We start from the raw sequence: 21,920 nt of genomic DNA, 5'->3' as shown, positions 1-21,920 counted from the left end.
TATGGCTCTGTTCAGGAGTTTCCACCGCTGCTGTTTCGATTTATTCTTTATTTTGAATCTGCCTCAAAACTCCCCAAACTCTAATCCCACTGTAAAGCACAGGGCCATTACTCTTGCAAAGCTTCCTCTCTGAGGATTGGCTTACTTTCCTCTCTCTTCTGCTGGCTTCATGTATTTGTGGGTCAGGAACAGACGGTAACAAGAGACAGTTGGTCAATTAATAAATAAATGAAAAAAGGCAAATTTTCCAAAACACTGTTGTATTCATTAGAATATGTGTTACCAGATTTTCCATTATCATTGTCAGTGTGTGATATCACACTGACAATGATATCAATAGAATGTTGATATTTGTTTTGCAAAAGTTAAGTAACTTGGTTTGTAGTATTCTAATACCATGTTGTAAGTCCATTTATATAGCCAGGTGACTTTTTTGGACAATCTTCAAAAGATCATTGCCCAGAGTTTTCTATAGTCAGTCAGAAATATGTACTTCGTCATATAGCATGTTGGGGTATGTTGGCTACACCTGAGAGGCAGCCATAATAAACCGATCATACTTGTGACAAAATAGATCACAGAACCTCGACATAAGCTAACGACCCTCCGCTGCTTAATGGCATAACATATACGACACACAGTATCCAATCATGATGTGGGTGTTATGATGGATATCCTAATCTGACCTATCACCATGATTTCTGGAGGGAAATCAAAGGCGGAGGATGCATGTGAATTTCCCAAGATTGGTTCATGGGGGCCCCAGTGCTGTGGACAATTTTTTTTCTTTCTTTTTTTCTTTTTTACATGCCAGGTCCAGTTAGTTAACACATGGAAAAGGAGGTGATGCAGCCACACTGAGGGCCATGCTTCCCAGCATCCCTCCCTCTCCTTGTTCCCGCCTCGGCTTCCAAGAGCTCGGGCCTCCGGCTGTGTAGCCATGGCAACTAAATGAGGTAAATGGTTGCAGGAGAATCCTCATCACGACCACAGGCCTCTTTTCAGCAGTGCACTCACATATTGTGTGAAAGTCTTTTCCTGCGTGTTATTCCACCTTGTCCAGTGTAGCAATTTGTGTTTGGAATCACAAATATCTCCATGCGAATCGCTCTCATTATCTTTGTTCTCTGGTTTGGTACATGGCTTGTTTTTTGGATGCATGTGCTGGATTACGATTGAATGTCAATTCATTGTGTGTCTGACTTAATGCAGATTGTCCAAATATATATAGCTCTTAACTGATGAGATTTTTCCCTCTCATTTAAAGCTGTCACAAAACAATATCTGTCAACTCCAGAAAATAAGGGGGAAGTGATTAACAATTCCTAATGTCAATTGTAACATCCTGCATATCACTTGACTCAACAGCGCTTGATTAAATTCAACTATTATTTATCTTCAACCGTTTGCCCTGTGAAGGTTGGTCTATACCTTTCCACCCGTATAGATGTTACAAATGCTCAACAAACACAGACCAGAAGACAGAAAAAAAACATTTTATTATATATATATATATATATTTTTTTTTTATTGTTAAACAAACACCAATATACAGATAGGGTCAGTTTGACAACGTCTGTCTGACATTTGGAAATGCATTCAGCTGCTGCGACAACGCCCCACTCCTCTCCACCACTTAATCTAGATTTGAGCCATTCTGACATTTATCTGACAAAACATAACATGGATTTTGGTATTTTAAGCAATGTCAAGACATTGACAACTGTACCAAAGCAGCCACCAGTGTCTCTGCTTCGCAATGTCAGAAATGTACTTTGGGGACTGACAGAGTAAATAAATTATTCATTGTGAAAGGTTCAATAGAAAAATAGACATACATCTGAACTGAATACTGTAGGTAACTCAACAGTGCATGCTCTAAAGTGGGTTACTTTATTAAATGTAGAGAGTAAGAGAAAGGAAATTGTCATGCTAACAATGCTTCAAGCTAACAGCCAAGCCATCGTAATAAAGTAACTACACAGTAGTTGGAAATGATTATGATATGTATAAAAAAAAAACTCCCTCCGATTCCTTAACTGCACCTTCAAATATCAATTAAGTGTACAGCTTCTCACAACTTCTCAACCTAAATAATCGTCCTCAGCTATTCTTGTGGTATTGAGCATTCAATTGGTTGTGTCCCGAACATGAGAACCTGCTTCTCTTGTCAACAATTGAAAACTAACTTAATCGGTGAGATATACATGGTAGATGGTTTTATACCTTTCATTTGGAGTTCTTTAACGTTGCCTCTATGACCTCATTCTGTCCATATGAACTTCACTATCTGGACCTTCGCTGTGGCTGTTGTTTACAAATATTGACCAAAGTGACATAAGAAAAAAAAGGCAGTATTTATGAAATTCAGTGGCTTCCTCTGAGAGTTGCCCATTTGCAACCTCAGTTACTGTTGGTAGGACTGCAATGCTCTCTATTATTGCACTGCACACATACTGTAGACCTACTGTATAGTTAACAGTGATAATGGTGGCATATTTACCATTGAATTTAAGAGTAATATTGTTTGTAAGGTAACACTTTACAATAAGGTACACAAAAAAAGAGTAGTTACCCTTTTTAAAAGGTAAATTTACCTTTTAAAAAGATAAGTTCACCTTTTAAAAAAGGTAAGTTACCCTTTAAAAAGGTACGGTAAAAAGTTTACCTTTTTAAAAGGTAAATTTATCTTTTTTGAAAGGTAAACTTACCTTTTTAAAAGGTAAATTTACCTTTTTAAAAAGGGTAACTACTCTTTTTTTGTGTACCTTATTGTAAAGTGTTACCATAGTTTGTTGTAATCTTAATTGATACGAATTGAAACGAAGCTTGCTAATGTAAGCTAATTCTAAAAATGTAACTCCTTGAGTCATCGCATCCTGGAACTACATTTGTAATCTTTCTATTTGAAACTCTTTACATTTATAACATTTTAAATGTCTTAGAGGCCTTGATGGCTGCTTACATGATATACCACTAGACTGAGGCTAAAGCTACATTTACCACGCATAGTGTTAGCATCCTCATCCTCATCCTTTTTTTTCAGTGTAGAGCTAGTGAGCCCCTATTTATTGAAATAAAATAAATGTATTACAATGTCACTTGTATAATAAACCTTGAAGTTTGTGGATGCTTAGGCCTACTAGAGAAAATATACTCCGACAAAAAATCTAGTTGTTAGATTATGTCTATGCTTTATTGTTTGCATTTTTACACTGAATGTTTCTCAATGGTTTGCCCCTGCCCCTTAGGGAGTCTGTCTAGGTAGCTCTACCAACGTGCCCAGCTACAGTTACTAAGCTATGATTGGACAATTCCTGTTAGGGGTAGGCTTATTTTTATTTCCATCCTTCTGGCCTTCTGCCACATGTGCTTCCCAATGTTGCACATTCAGTTATGACTTGTTCGAAAGGGACACTTTGGCATTTGGAATTCCTTTTTATCGTTTAGTTAACCACACCGAAACGACATGCTCATGGATCTTATTCAATCCTTTGCATCTTTTCATTAAGAGGCTTGACATTCTTTCTGCTACATATCTCAATTCCACTGAATTATTCATGCATTACGAGAATGTGAGAAGCAATGCCACATACTTTGGCTTTGGGGATTTCCAAATGAAGGAGGATTTGAATAACCAGGATGCGAATAACACACATAAACCCATACTACGCAAAGTGCTGCTTTATTCAATCAAGATAGCACCGCTTTGATATTAGACCTTTCCAGGATATCAAATCGGTCATAAGTGAACAGAGAATAAACCAACTGAGAGTCCATGATATATCCATTAAAAAAGATTAAAAAGAAGTCGACAAAATTCTTGCCCACCACCCTTGTACAGTAAATAACTATTTGTTCTGAAGAGACCTGTCTGTGACAATTGAGATTAAAGACATGTTTGTAGCGGGTTCAGTCAGAAGATGTTCATCTTTGGAGACCATAACTGTTAGACTGATTACAATATACTGTATGTATAGGCCTACAGGGATTTGTGGTTTGGCTATAGTGCTGCCCTCTGTTAAGGAGCTACTCCTACCTCACTAAATAACACATCGCCTACAGCATAGTCCTCATACACAATATCTCCTTCACCTAAACCTAATCTTTGGCAGATGGAGACAAAACCAGTCCACATAGTATAATTAGTGGCTTGCCAAAAGTAGGTCTACCACAAATAAAGTGCATTATTTGACACAATATACTGTATCTATCTACCCTATTTTAAAACCGTATTTGCCATCATTTTCAAGATTTTATATATATTTACTATTTTATAAACATCTTTCTAAACATTTCAAAGTTATCAATCTAAGGAACATACAGTAAATCCAGACGGTACATTGTTTTCCCTTGTACATACGTTTGTGGTTATATAATGAATATACTGCTGAAAGATTGTGTAGACCTACTGCAAACTGATCTTGTCTACAGAACATTAGCTACCTAACATCTTTAGCATTGTCCAACACCTTCAAATTTGACTGACACCTCCTGCCACTGTTATTTAACATGAAGGAGGAACAACAGTGTTTGCCTTCTCCAGGTGCGTGTGAACCGCTTTTGAATGTAAGTTAATGAGGCCTACCAAAAAGAAAGACACTGTAAATGGCAGTTTTATAGGCAGTTCTATACTGGTCATTGGTCAGTGTGTGTGACATCCTTTTTGTTATGGGATCAAACATTCTGCCCTGCACAGGTAAAGCCCAAATGAATCTCAATATAATGGCGCAAGCCTCGTGATATTTATGTTCTCTCGCAGCCAAAATCATGATCTGTATAAGATCATTTTGCGAGGTGGAGCAGGACCCTCACTACTTTTCATTAGGATTTTGGCTCATTGCTTGTGAATTTCCTTTGTTACCATATTCCATATGTCCATATGCAAAGAAAACAACTGCAACTGCATCAGGGCAAGATCCTGATGTTAAACACTCCTGCATATTCACCAAGGAGGAAGCAGCATGAAACTTGTCACATGTAGTGCACACACACGCACACACACACACACACACACACACACACACACACACACACACACACACACACACACACTGTCCGCGGTGTCCTCTCTTTGTTTGAAGTACCAGGACCTTGCAGGCCCCTGAAGGGTGACCCCAACCTATCCCTCTTCACTCTCCTCCTCATCCCCCTTGGTGCCTTTACTCCAGCGCTGGAAGCAATGGACTGTTGAAGCCAGGAAGAAGCTGGTCATGATGGCCACCACAGACACTGAGATGCCAGAGAAGATGATGATGAGCAGGTCTGTTAGAGTCAGGGTGGCCTGACACTCACGGAAGCTGTCCTTTGAGAGTTGGGTCAGGGATACGCGTCTGCCGTCCATGGGGAGGGAGCACTCCATGCCTTCCACCCCTGTATTCAAACAGGAAATAAGATTAGGTAAATGTACTCGTGACATGAGTTGCAGTGAATAATGTCATACTTATGGACTTTTAGACATATGTATTTACTTGGCAGCCAGCCACTCAGAAATGTAATTATATAGAAGAACAAGCAGACAGTACAGCTATGTCTAACAGAGCAGCAGCCAGACAACTGAACTCAACTGTCTGTATTGTTAAAAATAGGGCTGTCAAACGATAACTTTTGCTTTGCTTTGTGTAGAACTTTGGCTGTACTAATGTAAAGCGAATACTTTTTAAACACACATAATGCTAGCTTGGTCCTACCAGACCATCGTACTTCATTTCATTTGTACAGAAGGTCTGGAATCGCTCAATTGACAAACATTCCCTCACTTGAAGAAGGGTGTCTGTTGAAGTTTAAAACTAACTATATGCCAGGCTAACGTTATGCTCCACTCAGCGTTAATTGCGCTAATGCTGACAGCCTCTAGTTCTTAAACAACTGAATTCAACAATGCTGATTTAATAACTGTAATGTCAATCAAGTCTTAGGTTAGGAGTTGAAGTTGCACTGTCTATTCAGTACCGACCCACAATATATACTGTGAGAAAAAAGGTCAAAATACTAAGAAAATACACAGCAAGAGCATAGTCCACTGTCTTTCCAGAAACTTTTGAATTATTCATTTGTACTGTTAGAGAGGCTTTATGAAGAGTCTGTTGTGCAGTGGAAGCTGCTCCATATGGTGGCCCATCTCTGTGCCTCTGACAAATTTGTTTGCATCTTTTGTACAAGGTTTGGTGGATGAAATAAATGTCCATTTAAATCGTTTTAATCTCAGTTGCCAGCTGCACAAGGCAAACCTCTAAAGATACACTCAGCCTCATTAAATATGACTCCTGGTTGTTTCTCAAAAATGTACTGATGTATCAGCAAAGGGCACAGTATGAGTCGGGGGCACCTTGACCAAACTCATCTCGAGATGAAATAATAATAAATCAGTGAGTGGTGTTCTGTGTGTCTCTGCCACTTTCACATAGTTTATTGCTCAGACATGGTTTCAGTGGAAAAGGACAGGAAGTCCGGCTTTCAAGGGTATATGTGTTCCAGTGAGTCTCTTGTTCCTACTCATGGTTACAAATGAGGTGGACACTGGATCTTTAGGTTCAGATTTAACATGTGTTTAATATGTTAAAGAGTGGCCACTGATACTACCAGTGAAAACTACAGCAGAGGGGGCTTACTTTCACGCCCTCATACTAATTCATGTTGTTTGTTTTTCTGACGAATGTGTTAACCTTTGAGTGTAATTTGATGTAAAGTGCTAATTAGAAACTTGCAATGCTGTTCCAGGCCAATGAATGATCCATATCTAAAAAATTGGCAGACTCATAACACTGTGAGCACTTCAGAAGATGTACCGTGCAAAAAAAAAAAAAATAGACTTAGTGATGCGAATGTTAGCTTATATGTGGGTAGAGATGAAGCCTTATAATGTGGGTGGCTACTCTCCACCAATACTGCACATCCAAATGCACACACAGGGCCGTATCAATTCTCAGACTATACTTAACAGTCAGTTTGCAACATGCATTTCTGTGATACAAATCAAATTGCCTACAAGTCTACCCTAAATCTCAAATACATCTTTTGGTGTTATTTAATGTCTAACGCGTCATTAATAAGGATATTGAAAAGTCTAAAATAAATGTATGAATACTTTTCAAAACTCAACAAACAATACAAAATGAAATAACGCCTTTATTCATCAGATGACAGTATGAATTAAACAGTGCTGTGCATGTACAAATAACGCCAAAGAAACGTAAGACAATGGAAAAAAGTAATAATGGAAAATTAGTGATGGCGTTGAATTGCTCTCCATGATCCTACAATTGACTCTCTACAGTATTAATTAGGTTTGTAACCAAACTCTTTAAGAGCTTGATAAAACTTTGTGAAACTAATCCCTTTATAAAAGAAACAGATTCTCAGATTTCCTCCAACATTCAATTAGTAGAGGACATAAGATATACACATAAACATATCCGTGCACACACGCACGCACACACACACACACACACACACACACACACACACACACACACACACACACACACACACACACACACACACACACACAAACACATCAAATTGCCTATCCACAGGTCGGTCATCCAATACATTACAGTTATGTTTTATTATATATCATTTTAGTTTTTTTTTGTTTGATATTTAAAATGCATGATAAGAATCTTTCCAAATAGTATAGTAGCCTATTTGCTGAGGATGTTTTGATCTCTTTCCATGTATACATTGTTTTGCATCTAGCAGGTTTTGGGCTTGTGGCTGTGTGCAGAAGCTCTGACCATTTTTGCAAAACGATAATTGTATCATTACCACATCCCACAATATCAGGGGATAATAATGGATGATGACCTTCCCTTATCAAACTTAAACTTTAAACTTGACAAAATGACCTGAAAGCAAGGTGTACAAACAGCAATGGATGATGCTGCCTATTGTTGGGGCATACACATTTCCCATACTCTCAAAAAAGTTGTGTTCAGTTTCTGAGTAAAATTCACATCTCAAAGTATGTAACTAGTGTACCCCTTATGGAATGAGGAACAAAATGTGCACAGTGAATAAACAGAAGACAGAGGCAGAATGGAAAAACAGCAAAACAAACACAAAATGCACCTTTTGTGCATTACCACAAATGACAAAAAGACAAAAACTCTGAATACATCTGAAAATCCAATATACTAGAGTGCCCACCCGCTCTGTTTGTGCCTGGGATAAATGGACTACATTTGCACATGTAGTGCACTCATTGTATGGCAAAGTAACCCATCATCTCGGAGACGTGGTCTTTGCTTTTGAGACAGTAAGGGCTGGTGGTCTTGCCTGTCCTAGATGCTTGATTAATAACATATGAGACGTAAATAATCCTTCTAAAAACATGTATCCTCATCAGGAGTTGCAGTATTCTTACATTTACTTATTGTCAAAGCAGAGTTAGCAAACATCGGAGTAGGTGGAAATATACACAACACTTACCAAGGCTAAATAAGTAATATGTTTTAATGCAAATACATATTGTATATACCCTACGACACAATACACAGGATTCGCCAGGAGTGATGCTTTCTGCTGGAATTACACTTGTTTAGAACTAGAATTACATAACAGGGCACACAGATGTACTACAGTATTTGAGATAAGGGGGAATCACTGAACAGCTGTGGTGTTTGGCCAAAAGAGGAATGTGGAAGAAACACCATAATGAAAGTTTCTCATTATTACAAGCTTGTCTGTGACAAAATGTCCAGACTTGGTGAATGTGACCTCAGATTAGATTTAGAAACCCAAGTCTGGAAGTGCTTCTTTAATCTGTCGACTGTGAAAGGTTTTAATTCAAACAAAAGTCTTACTTACTGACGTTTTAAAAACTCCAACAGCTTTGAGAAAGCTTAAGCAAAGTTCACATTCAGTATTTTTGACACTCATGTCTCCAATGTAGCAAAGAAGAAAAAAACAGAATGTCAACAAACCAGTGACAAAATGGCTGCAGTGGCTGTAGTGCATTATTTTAAAATCAATAATTACTGCATCATATAATTATGTGAGAATGCTCCAAAACACAAATAAAGGAAACATTTGAAAATGTTCTCTTCATACCAATATTGTGAATGTTATAATCAATATAGCTATATTGAATATATCACCAATACTGTGAGTGCAGTAACACACTTACATGAGAGTATAAACTGAAATTAAAACATTGATGTGCTATAAAAACCACAATGTGTACAGGTGTTACCATTAGGGATGGGAATATTGTTTGATGTTGAACATGTGATAAAGAACTATAGTCTACAAATAAATAAAGAGAGCAACAGTAAACGTTAACAGTAACTTGATTTGGTACCTATTTTATTCAATTCTGTTTAGCAGTTATTTGTATTTAATATACTTGCATCTGTAGGATTATATCAATGTGTCAAATGTATAAGTTAAATATGTGCTTGTGGGTTTCCTGTAAGTCTCTTCACCAAAACCTATAATCAATCATTAAAGCTGCGCACTTAAATTGAGACCCCAATTTACATGTGCAGCTCTTAAATTGGGGTGTGGCAGCATTAACCTTCAGTTGCTAAATAGAAAAAGACAATAGTTACATATTGGGATATTTGCAGGTACTTTGGTTGCTTACATGACTAAGTGATCAAAGAAAGTGTGGCTGGAGCAGGCTAACATCATACAATGTAACACAAATTATTACACTATAGCAGGTATGTGCACTGAAAAAAAAAATTCATTGGATTTACTTGATTTTATTACAGACATCGGTCCCACGTGATCAGAATATGGCCAACCAATGTGATATTGCTTGTTAATCCAACATATTGTTTTCACTTAAAAATGTTTGAAAAAATCATGTTGATTGGACACATTATGTTTAAGTAACCTTAACACTAAAATATTGTGTAATGCTAACATGATTTTATCACATCAGGGGTACCTGATTTTCAAGTATAAATCCAACTTGATTTCTTCATGTTTATATTATCCAATATTTATGTGACTTTTTAAGGCAATTTGATTATGTCTCTGGAATCCATGTAAGGTATATAAATCTAACTTGATTTGTTCAAATAAACTATCCAAATGTATTGTACAGATCAGTTCCATGATTGAGTGTGCAAAATACAAAATACAGGAAAAAAATGGCAGTCAGTTAACTATACTCAGATGTTCTGTATTGAGCTTCAAAACAGACAAATCCATGCAGTTGTAACACGTTACATTCAAAATACAAACTTGATACCTGCATCAACAGCACTGTCAAATACCACATTTACTGTTTTCACTGTAATCAATATAAAAATGTACTTGTCTAGAACAGTCAAGTTTGCAAACTCACAGTAGCATTCAAATGCTCAAATTATTATTGTAAACTCTTTACAACTCGATGAGTTTGATTGCATGTGGAAAAATTGGCAACTTCAGACATGACAGCTTCAGATTGTATTACTGGGTAAAGTAGCAAATACAGGCACTGCCACTTTCAGAAGTGGGTCATATGCTCAATCAAAATAGTTTCAACTCACTATTTGATAGATAGGAACTTATCCGACATTTAACTAGATAAAAAATCTTTCGGAGTATAACTTTATACAGACAAAAGTGTAAAAACTAAAAAGTAAACTGAAGTAATCCAAACAATGCATAGTAGTAAAAAAGGAAAAGGAAAGCTGGTGCCCCTTAAGAAAATAAATAAATAGATAAATACAAATCAATGCTAGAGTTTTTTGTCTTGTCCAACTGTACATTATAAATGATGGTAATGCACAAACTTAAACTTGCTTCTGTACAACATATGGCGAGTGCAGATAAATTCACATACTACACATACACATACATACATACTAACAAGTTCATTGCCTCTTTCACTACACTGGATAACTATCAACAGCAGTTGCTGGACACACAAACACAAAATACACTTTTATCACTGTATCAATAGAAACCTCGAGCAACACCTGTTTATACACCAAATAAGGCACTAGGCACATACATGAATAACACTAAAGCTAGTGGTCATCTGAGAGGCAGCGCATTGTTTGACCCGTTCATTCAAAGAGACGGTTTTTCAGCGTGAGTATTGTTCTTGTTTGAAAGTTTACCGACATCCATGTCCATTATTATCTTCTGTACTACCTCAACTGTGTACCGGAGGTCAGGGGGATAGCTGATGTTCAGTGCATACATCAGTCCAAAAAGCATAGCAACAGCTAATGCTATATTGTCTAAATCTCTTAACACCCTGATACCTTCGAGGACAACTCCAATGTCCTCAGATTCTTCGCTTGCCTCATGCTCTTCTAGAAAATAAATCCAGTATTTTTTCCAATAGCAGCATTGAAGGCGTCTCCATCCATGCCCTGTACAAAACATACAGAGGTTGGTAAATAAGACCTCAAATGTGTCAGCAAATACAGAAGTAGCAGTTGGCAATACAATTTTAAAATCTCTGGCTTCTTTGAGCAACACAAACTGTAAGTATTAAGAATACACAAGATAATCTAAGACATGAAGACACTGTTGCAAAGTCCTATAGTATAAAAATAGTAAGTGTGGACAAGAAGTATGATACAAGTATTCACTAGAATGAAATAGTTTTAAGATGAAAAAGAAAATGTGTTACATTTAGTTAACCAGCAACTCAGAAACATAATGGTTTTAAAATATATGTAACAGAACTAGAAACTAAGCCCTGATCAATGTACATACCGTATTCGTGCACAAGGTTTTCTGGATTTTCACCCATTTGATGCAGACTCCCTTGATATGAGGTTTCGTCCAACATCGACATCATCACACTGAAAGGAGATTCTGTATTAGTGTCAGAATTCAGCCTGTTTGCTTAAGTAAAGTCAACTACCGGTGTAAATGGCAGTGACTTTCCAAAGAAAGCCAGTGAAGAGTTGCACCATGCAGTTACAAAAAAGTCACTAGACGGCATGATTTCCTCCATTTAATTAATTAATATTTATATTGTTAATAAATTATTTTAATATGACAATGAGGCCTAAGTGCAGGACAATGCAATTAAGAAATACATTGCAATTATATCACTGTGTAGACTGTCTTTTGAAATAAGAATGAGATAATGTAAAAATGTAAGAATATATAGAACCTGGCCTCTTATATGATTAAGAGCCATGTTGTGAGACAAAAAGGATGTACAAAAATTGGAAGGAGGAGATGAAAAATAAATGCACTTATTGTCTCCCTGGCATCGTGTAAAATTAATCTACCCTCCTTGCCAATCAATTATGGCAACTAACACATTCTATAGTGTTGCATAACATTGTCTATTATTTTTCTATGAAAGTTTGACTCCTGTAAAACTTACATCTGCCATTTGTGCAATGGTTGTTTTGAGCCTTTGCCCTAGGCGTCCTCCTCTCTTTTGGAACAGCTTTGTCAGGTTATCAGAGTGAACGTCCAGCTGAGACAGGAACCTGGATTGAAGTGGGATGGTGGTGATTCTCTTGAACTCAGCGTTGATCTAAATAGTAGTAAACACAAAAAAAAGCACAAAGGATTCAGGTTTCAAACTTATTATCAAAGAAAATGTAAATAGCACATACAGCAGACCAGGACATTCTAGGAGAGATGAAGCATGAAGGAAGAATAAACAATTAGGTTGATCAGCAGTTTGCCAGGGTACCATAACTTTCCTTAGAACAACAACCAATACAAGATGAATATCCAAACATGGAGAGAAGCCTTACCTCATTGACAGCGAATAAAGCAAGCCACCTTGCCATGAATTCCTCCACCATTGCCACATCACGGACAACCTTGTGTTCTGAGGGCAAAAGTTGAAATGTTAAATCACCAGTGACCCCTGTGGAGTGAATTTTACTTTTAGATTAAATATGACAGCACTTACCAGTATCAAGCCTTTGTGTATGTTTGGCAAATATGATGATAGACCCTTTAAAAGAAAACATTTAGAATTAGGGACATGAACTCAGTCAATCATATCAATTGATTAAAAGACCAAAAGCAAAAAAATATGCTACTGATGTATTATAATTGTTTTTTCAATGTTTATATAAAGACATAACAGGCAAGATAAAACGCAGTACAATGGACCATACTTTACATGACAGGTCATGACTGGCAATAACAGCCAGTGAGAAAAAAATGCCAACAACGGCAAATCATTTTAAATCAAGTTTAGCCCATGGACCTATCATAAGAGGTTTAGCTTGACCTCGCTGCTTCATTCATGTGAATACTTTTTTTTACTTATTTAAATTTGAGGAGAGTGGATGATATGGTCGGGGCCTATAATGTACACAAGTGCCACCATTATGACATACACACGGCACGCTTGATTGCACAAACACATCCACGTGTGAATGCATAAGCAACCCATTCCCCGCAAGTAACGGCCCTCCCGAGTCCGACACGGTCACATTTCGTGCACACACCACACGTATGTTTATAAATGCACAAACTCCAACATATAGGCTAGTTAGCAAGCTAGAAACAAAATATAGCCAATACATAGCCTACACACACACACACACAAACGAATGGGCTAACTATTTTAATAGTTACAGAGTGAACCACAGCAGTCTAGTTCAAATATTTCCAACTTGACAAACTTACTTTATCAGTAGTTGAGCTGGTGTCCGTCCGTCCGTTGTGACTGAAGCTGAAGGGGCAGGGGGAAATGTAACTGCTGCTTCCAGAAGCTTCGCGGTCAAAGGCAGTTCTTCTTCTTACTTTTTCTTCAGCGCAATTTGAATCCTACCTATGGGCGCACTACTGCCACCTTCTGCTCGCAATGCAAATTATGTTTTGGCGCCAGAAAGTCACCAAACTCGATTACATCAAGATGAGTTTTTTAATTAAATCAAGTTGAATCAATGTGAGAGATATTAGTACATTCAACATTCTCCAAAAACACTCAAAGTTAACATGATTAAAGCATGTCCATAAGAAGAATATGAATTTATCATGTTGCATTTACGTGCTTCCTTTTTGTAAATTGAAAGACCTGCTATGTTCCTTTTTTTCAGTGTGGGGCCACACAGCTACGTATGTTACATTCCTGGCGCGGACAGTTGATGGATTACATTTAGGATTACAGCCAGCCGAGCGGATAGGCTATCTGCTGTCTCAGCCGTGATTGATCTACCTGGCTGTGACAGACTGATATTGGAGACTTGTTTTCTCCTCGCTCCATCAACACCACACTGTCTGTCCAGATTGATCTCTGCACCACTACCAAAGTTAAAATCAGCACAATCTTACATCTACTCCAATCCCCCTGCAGGAGTTTAGCATTCACGCTGTAGTCCTCATTTGTTCTCACACTCCTTGTGTCTAGACACTCCACCCAGTGGCTTACAAAACTGTCTCGTCCCTACATTATTTAATGAGATGAATGTGCCTCTCAGGTCCAATACTCAGTCAATGTAAAAAGAGCCAAGCAAGTACACATAATTACAAAGAGATTGGAGAATGTTTTAGCTGTGATCACAATAGCCCGAAGAAAATTTCGGGGAATAGGCCTTTACGTATGGAAGATTCATACGAGAAGTGGGCAGGAGTTAGCCTGGCATTTCCAGACCTGCCACTAGGCGTTGGCAAATTAAATTAGCTGCGCCTGTTGGTCTGGGCACTCTCCATTGAAGCTCATTAAATATGTCATGAAATCCTGAGCTACCAATCAAATCGTTCTATCTGATATGGGCGGGCCAGAGCCCTTTGTATGGTGCTCTGGGGCGGACGTAACCGGATGACGACAGTGACGTGCATGTGTCGTCGAAGCCGTGATAGTAAACATCAAACATGGCTGCGGATATGTTGTTTGAGTTTGAGCCGGCTTTGGCCTCAACGTTTTATCTTCCATTAGAAATCTTTCATTAGCAAGTAAGTGGAATGTTCTGTTTTGCCGACCGACCACGGCAACATTTTAATTTAACAGTTAAACCGCTGTTCGCTAAACGAACGGGGCTTAATACGTCACCTTGTGCATCGCTCTGATTGGTTGTAGTGCTTTCCAATTGCGTGCAGTGGCATCTGAAATGCACGAGTAGGAGCCGCCCCTTGAGTTGGAAATTACTATTGATTGTGGCCAGACCCTCTATCGTTCAAGATATCAGGGTCTGGATTTCCAGGCTAGAAAGGAGTATGAATTGGAGATGAACACAGTGGAGAATGTGTGTTATGAATGCACAAAATGACAAGCATTAATTTGACAGGCGGGCAGAGGTGAATCATTCAGGAGGGAATTCCTTATGTGCTGGAAACACTCTCGAACATCACTGTACCATGGCCATCTTTTCAAAATATCTCAGCGCAAATTCACACTACATAGACATTGCCTCAATCCAAAGTACAGGAGAAAAGAGGCAAAAAGTGAATAGCTGTCTTTTCACTTTTTCATCGTCTCAAATAGCTATTTGTCTACTGTTACCATTTAATTATGATGAAAACGGCAAAATATCCAGGCCTCACCAATTTATTCTTCACACTGAATCGAGCACACAATGGCAGAAGAGAAAGTACCCATCATGCACAACGCTGCACGCTGCCAGTGAAATAAAGCTTTTGGCTCTTCACCTTTTATTTCTGACACTGGCCGATTATCCTGCTCTGCTTCTGTACTTGCAGCAGCTGATGCCATTGCACGGTGTAATTCTCTCCACCTTTTCACACCCTGCTTTCCCTTGCCAGCTCTCTCTCTCACTCTCTCTCTCACTCTCTCTCTCTCTCTCACACACACACACATCCCAACTTTAAATAAACATTAAATTAGGACAAGATAAAAGAAGCGGTGCTAATTGAGTAGATATTTTCTCATCACATATGCATGGGTTTTAACAATGGCAGGTAGCTACCTAGTGTTATGTGGGGCAGTAAGGCATTGTGTGTGCGCAATGTAATGCTGGTCAATGACATCAGTACTAAAGTGCAGCGTGGAAAGAGGTCTGTGGGGGGAAACTCGATAGGCTTCGAAGGAAAATTCAGACTTTGACCCTGTCACATGAACTGCTACTTTGTAGTGAAACTGTTCAGGTCATGAGTAGCGTTGATAGCAATGCCGCAGTGCCTTCAACCTCAATCTCTCATGGGAGTTGGCCTACCCTGCCCTGTAGGCAGCTCTGGCTCCAATTACCATGGCCAATGTGCCGTAGAACTATGTCACTCTGAATTATACATTGCCTTTGTTCATTCTTAACCCAAGAGCACTGGGGACAGCAGTGGATCATGTTTACACTCATCCTTCCATTAAAACATTTATTAACCTGATTGGTGGATAAAAAGCTTATAAATGGTAAATAAATCAAATCCAACATTTATCCAGATTTGTCTGTTTCGTCATATGCTGCACAAAGGAGACAAAATATAGCCATCAAAATACAGCCTTCAGTTTTTTTCTAGCCCCCGAATTTCAAGCATCTTCCACCCACTCAGCATGCTGACCTGCAGTAATCAAAGTTATGCAAACAGAGAAGTGTGCGGCTTTGTGAACGTGAAATCACAGGGGAAATCAAAATGTGCAAAATGGAATGGGAATTGGGTTTACAGCATGGGCTCTGCAGCTGCTGCATTATGCAGCCCATCTCAGAGGGAACCAGAGATATGTTAGGAATTACTTCTAAAATAGCAGCGCAGTTTCATTGACCCTTTCTAAATGAGTTTAAGATTCTGTTTGATTATTCTGCTGGTGTCATGTGGAAAATTTTTAGAAAACCCAATGACTGCTACATGTTGATATGTGTTGAGGTTCAATCAATAAACCACCAAATGAAAACATCAACCTTAAAATTTTCCAAGATGTTATACTTTTACTTACTTGAATAAAAGCATTAGTACGCAGTGTAACTTAGATACAGGGATTGCAGGAGCTTTAAAGGTCACATTAAAGGTCACATTATTATGGCCATTATAAGGTTCAAATTTGTAATTTGGGTTTCTACTTCACACTGTTTTCATGGTGTAGTGTCCAGAAAACCCTTTATATTTCTCACGGAACCATTGCTGGATCTCCTATTTCCAGCCCCTGTCTGAAACGCTGTGTTTTAGAGCTTGTCTCTTTAAGGCCCACCTTCCAAAAAGCCCAGTGTGTTCTGATGTTTTCAGAAAGATTGAGACATATTTTATGAGACCAAGTATAAAACATGTATTGGGCTCTGCAGCTGATTTCTTGTAAGACAGACATGAAGATGAAACACCGACATGGATGGAACAAGAACATGGATTCAATACACTTTAAAGAGTAATTTATGTCTTTCTAATTGAGTTTCCCAGAGATTAGTGAGATAGTGAGTTGAAGAACCCACGCTGGTGAAGGTTGCTGGAGTTGATACATGGTCAACCTCTTTTCGTAATGAGTGTCCATCTTGTGTAACCACTTCCAATACAGTGTTCCAGGGAGTAGGTCATTGCATTTTCCCGGGATTGAGAGCTCAGTCATTATGATAATTAGGTCTGGCAGTATGATCCCTGCACGTGTTAAGCGGCCATGTACTATATTACTCCATACTTTTTTTAACAGTAGTTTGTAGAAGGTCAAGAAAAATGCCTGCAGTACTATAGAAGTGGAAGGAAAAGTTTGTAAGAACTATCAGTTCATGGGATTATAATTCGGTCTAAAACTCAGTGGGTTAGGATACACTTCTGCAAGTGGTAAGATATCAATGTAAAAGGACCAGGTTACAGTCACAAATATGAAAAAAAACACACTTGCAATACAGTTTATTACATTATCCCAATAGTTTTCGCTTGTTCTGTAGGATTTACGTCTAAATTACAGATACAATTAGGAAACTATTATATACATCATACCCAGAGGAAGGTGAAACTTTGTTTGTGGATATTTTAAGTTCACAGAAAAATCTTTTTGACCTCTTTTACCTTATAAAACTCATTTGCATTGCCTTGGGTTAGAAGCGCCTTAGGGTGAAACATAATTATTCCTTGTGCTAAAATGTTATTTGTCATCCAATCCTCCAGCATTATTAGCATTACAAAGGCACATTGTCTTTGCCAAAATAATACAAAACCAAATATTGACTATTTTTGATATCTAATGTGTATGTGTTCTGCCTGCGTGTTCTGTCTAAGCTGAACTCATCTCTGGGGTCATAAAGCAAACACCCACTGATGATGGGGATGTAAGAGCTGTATATGAGGTGAGATACGCATTACTAACTCAATTTGAGTGTGTGAATACAGTATATCGGGGCCAGTTGGCAGCCATTCCAGCAGCTTGGCCGGTCCTTTGGTTTCTTCTTTGTTGTTGTCGTCTGCCTGGCCAGCACTACTTATACAATTTATTATGCCTTGCAGTTGACAACACTGGGAACCCATGATTAATGCATTTGCAGCCTGTTACTTGGGGGAATTAGGTTTTATTGCCAGTTTATCAACTTTCCTTCCTCACAGACCTAAACTTATCTGTTTCTGGGGCAAATGCATAAAAACGGGAGAGGACCGTAATACCAATAGCAAGGTACACCATGGCCTAAATGTGTAAAAGTAAGTTTGCTTTTGTGAGTTGTCAGCAGTTTGCAACAGTCAGACAGCTTTTTTTAGTTGAACTGAGTTCAATCTTTGCCAGCCAGTTCACAATTAGATTATCATGTTGCTTTGCGAATAGAAAAACGTGTTGTTAAGATATCTGTTGCATCCTTCACAATATGCTATCCATATGCAGAGTCTTGATATACTGTATAAGGCTACGTACAGACTGGTGGCAAAACTGGATCAACTCAACAAATCGCATTCAATTTGCATATACAAAACATTCATGTGTGGTGCTATTTTTGATAAAGGTCAAAGTTTTTACAAGGCAACCTCAGTATGAACAGTCTTCATGTGATGTTATTTTGCAGGTGCGGGACAGATCAAGACAGGACCAGTTCACACAGGGACTTAGATTTGCAATGTGAACGTAGCATATCATATCATTGAGGTTAGGTTTGTTAACAGCTTTGCCTGAATTCAAGACATTATATGTGATGCCTATAATCCTTTCTCAATTCTAAAAAATAACAACAATCATATCTTGAGTCAAAGGAGAGGTCATCTTTACCACCTCAATCAACTTTGTAACAGTGGCAGATATAGTACATGTTCCCACAACTTAACCAACATCTTTATACAGTACATAAGAATCTGTAACTGAATATTTTCTTGAATTTAGAAACTAAATAATTTTCTTTACAGTACACCTTTTTTATCGGTATTCATATAATATATTATAATATATCTCTATAATATCTCTGTCTCGAAACTGAGAGCCACATTCAAAATTAATTCACAGTTTGAGCCAAAAGCACAAGCTGCTAATCATGTGTGGCTGAACTGTCAGATGTGTTTATTTTTGCCTCCTCTGCTCCCACGTGCTGGCTTCCAATTATGAAGTAACTGCTGACTGTGTCCTTTGTCAGGACTTAAGTAGTAATATGCAAATAGCTGACCTTCAACTAAACATTTATGGAACCTTCTGTTAAATAAAATAGTTGTGATGATTTGAATAGTAATAAATTACTTCTGAAAGGTTCTTAAGATATGCTTCACAGTCATCTGCTTTGTATTGTGCTGTTTCTCAGATATGTATACACACACTCAGATTGCGTTGCACATGGAAACACAGCAAAACTCCAGTACTGTTATCTAACTCATCACTCCGGGCTGAATCACAGTGGGAGAGCCTATAGTATGGGGCTAAACATTTACATGGGAAAAGTGATAATCGCAGGAATAGGAGAAGTGTGTTGTCTTTTATTGGAAAATACGAGGGGCAATCCTATTGATAATATTGCTGGATTACAATGTCTATATAAAGGCCACCATAATATGAATAAGCATTTTATACAAATAGGCCACATATTGATTGATGTGATTACCACGCAGGATAGAGGTCAATAACTCAGTTTATGTGAGGTGACATGTGGACCTAGAAAACTACAAGCAAAATCCTAAATACAATATTTGTAATTAACCAAGTTTATAAAATCCTTGTGGTTCTCACTTTAAAATAAGTGCTATTGTTTCATTATACACACGGTATTGGCTATGTGAGCGGAGGAAGAGAGATACAAAATTAGAACAAGGGAGAGAGCGGGGGGTTCCCCCTCCTACAGGGAAAACATAAATAGACCAGAGCAGTGTGATGGCAATGGATTTGCCATAATACTGTTGTTGTACGTTGCTCAGATTTGCCTTATTTGGGTCAAGCACATGGAAAGCATAAGCCTCTGGTGCTGCTACTTACCGTTTGGGAGCTTGTGACTGTTCTCCATCAGCCATACGAACAGGTTGGCAAAGTTGCAGTTGCACACCCATGGGTTGCCCTCTAGCCTGACCAAGCGCAGAGAGGGCAACTGACTCAGTGCCCCCACCTGTAGCGTAGACAGTGCATTACGCTCCAGTTCCAGTTCTCTCAGAGAGGTGAGGCCCAGGAAAGCCTCCTCGCTCACCAGGCTCAAGTACGGGTTGTTGCCCAGCCGTAGTTTGATCAGGCTCCGCGACTCCCCGAACGTCCCTGTGGGGATTTCAGTCAGATTGTTGCTGCCCAGGTCGAGGAAGACCAGTCTGGAAGAGGTGCTGAGAGTCCCCGGCTCTATGTGGGAGAGGGAGTTGTTCCTAAGGTCCAGGTACACCAGGTCACTGTACAGGACCAGGAAGTCTGGGGGGATGCGGGGGATCCAGTTGTCGGCCAGCAAAAGCCTGCGCACATCCAAGGGGATCTCATCGGGTAGACGGGTCAGCCCGCGGCCGCTGCAGTCCACGGTGTGAGGATCTGGGCACAGGCAGGTGGCTGGGCAGTGTTCCCCCCGGGTCCACAAGACAGAGCACATCAAGATGAGGATAAGTTGGAGCCAGAAGACACATGGCAACATGGTCAAGGGGGTGAAATGAATTATGGGGAAGACAGGTCCGGGGTAAGTAGGGTGAGTAGGAGAGGGTGGGCAGGGCCAGAAAACAAGAGGGTGAGGGTCAGAGGGCAGGAGATCAAGACAAGGGAAGGAGAGGGGAAAGTGAATGAGGGTGGACGGGGATCAGTCCTCGTTGTGAAGGAACATCTCGCTGCTGCAGAGATGGTGTTCTGGAAGGGCTCAGGGGTTTGGAGGCGGCAGAGCAGCGGCGCAAGACTGTTTTCCAGGAGATCATATAGCAAGCTGCTTGGACAGAACAGCACACTGCCTGTTTTTAAAGGAGCAAACGAGAGGGAGAAAGTAAGCAGAGGGGAGCGGGAGAGCAAGGAAGACGGAGCTTAACAGAGAGGGGGGGGTGGTAGCTTGAGAGAGGTAAATAGACCCGAGCCAGTTGGGAGGGATGAGAAGCCTGGGGCACAGACAAGGGAGAGGGGGGTTGAGGAGGGGGCTGTGTCCGCCACGCTACCCCACAGTCGATCTGGCGGCAGTGACAGACAAAGACAATAAGGTCTCTGACACAAAAGGATATATGAAGCTGTGATTCAAGCATGACAAGCAATGGGTAACATCACTGCATCCCTCCGTTAGTCCCAGGTCTCTGTGTAGAAAAGCCTGACGGTCTGAAATGAGAGAGAGAGACAGAGAGACAAAGAGAGAGAGAGAAGCTCACGGAACATCGCTCAAGTGTGTGGTAAGGTTGTCCTCTCTTATTATTCCCTCTTTATCTCCCATTGCCCCTCAACGTGCTCTGAAAACATAGCCCGGCTCAACGTTACGCTGTCAAGCTCTGTGTTGCTGTGCAGAGAGTGTCCAAATGTCCAGGTGGGAGACGCGTGGATGTAGACCGCAGAGCTGAGCTGCACACAGCCATGTCAATCCAACGTCTGCCTCTGTATCTCCCACCGTTTATCTCATGCCCTCTCCCCCCACCCCCACTTGTTTCCAGGGAGGCGTGCCTGAAACACGCTGTCAACATGTGATGTCACTTCCTACAGTGTTAAGAAAATTCCGATCAGTTGCATCTGGAAAAACCTGTCACTTCATTTTTTTAAGCATATTACATTGTTT

General features: G+C 39.5%; 1 protein-coding gene across 1 annotated transcript; it reads right to left on the bottom strand.

The window, feature by feature from the left end:
- Positions 1–5,122: 5,122 nt before the first annotated feature.
- Positions 5,123–20,816, bottom strand: lrrc38b (leucine rich repeat containing 38b; the record flags this gene model as incomplete). The annotated part of the gene is made up of 2 exons (XM_080025938.1): positions 5,123–5,373; positions 20,189–20,816. The coding sequence occupies 2 exons, from the start codon at positions 20,814–20,816 to the stop codon at positions 5,123–5,125; spliced, it is 879 nt and encodes a 292-aa protein (XP_079882064.1).
- Positions 20,817–21,920: the final 1,104 nt, after the last annotated feature.

Source organism: Ammodytes marinus (assembly GCF_949987685.1).
Source record: "Ammodytes marinus genome assembly, chromosome: 4".
Classification (NCBI taxonomy): Eukaryota; Metazoa; Chordata; class Actinopteri; order Uranoscopiformes; family Ammodytidae; genus Ammodytes; species Ammodytes marinus.
This window is presented reverse-complemented; position numbering and strand designations above follow the sequence as displayed.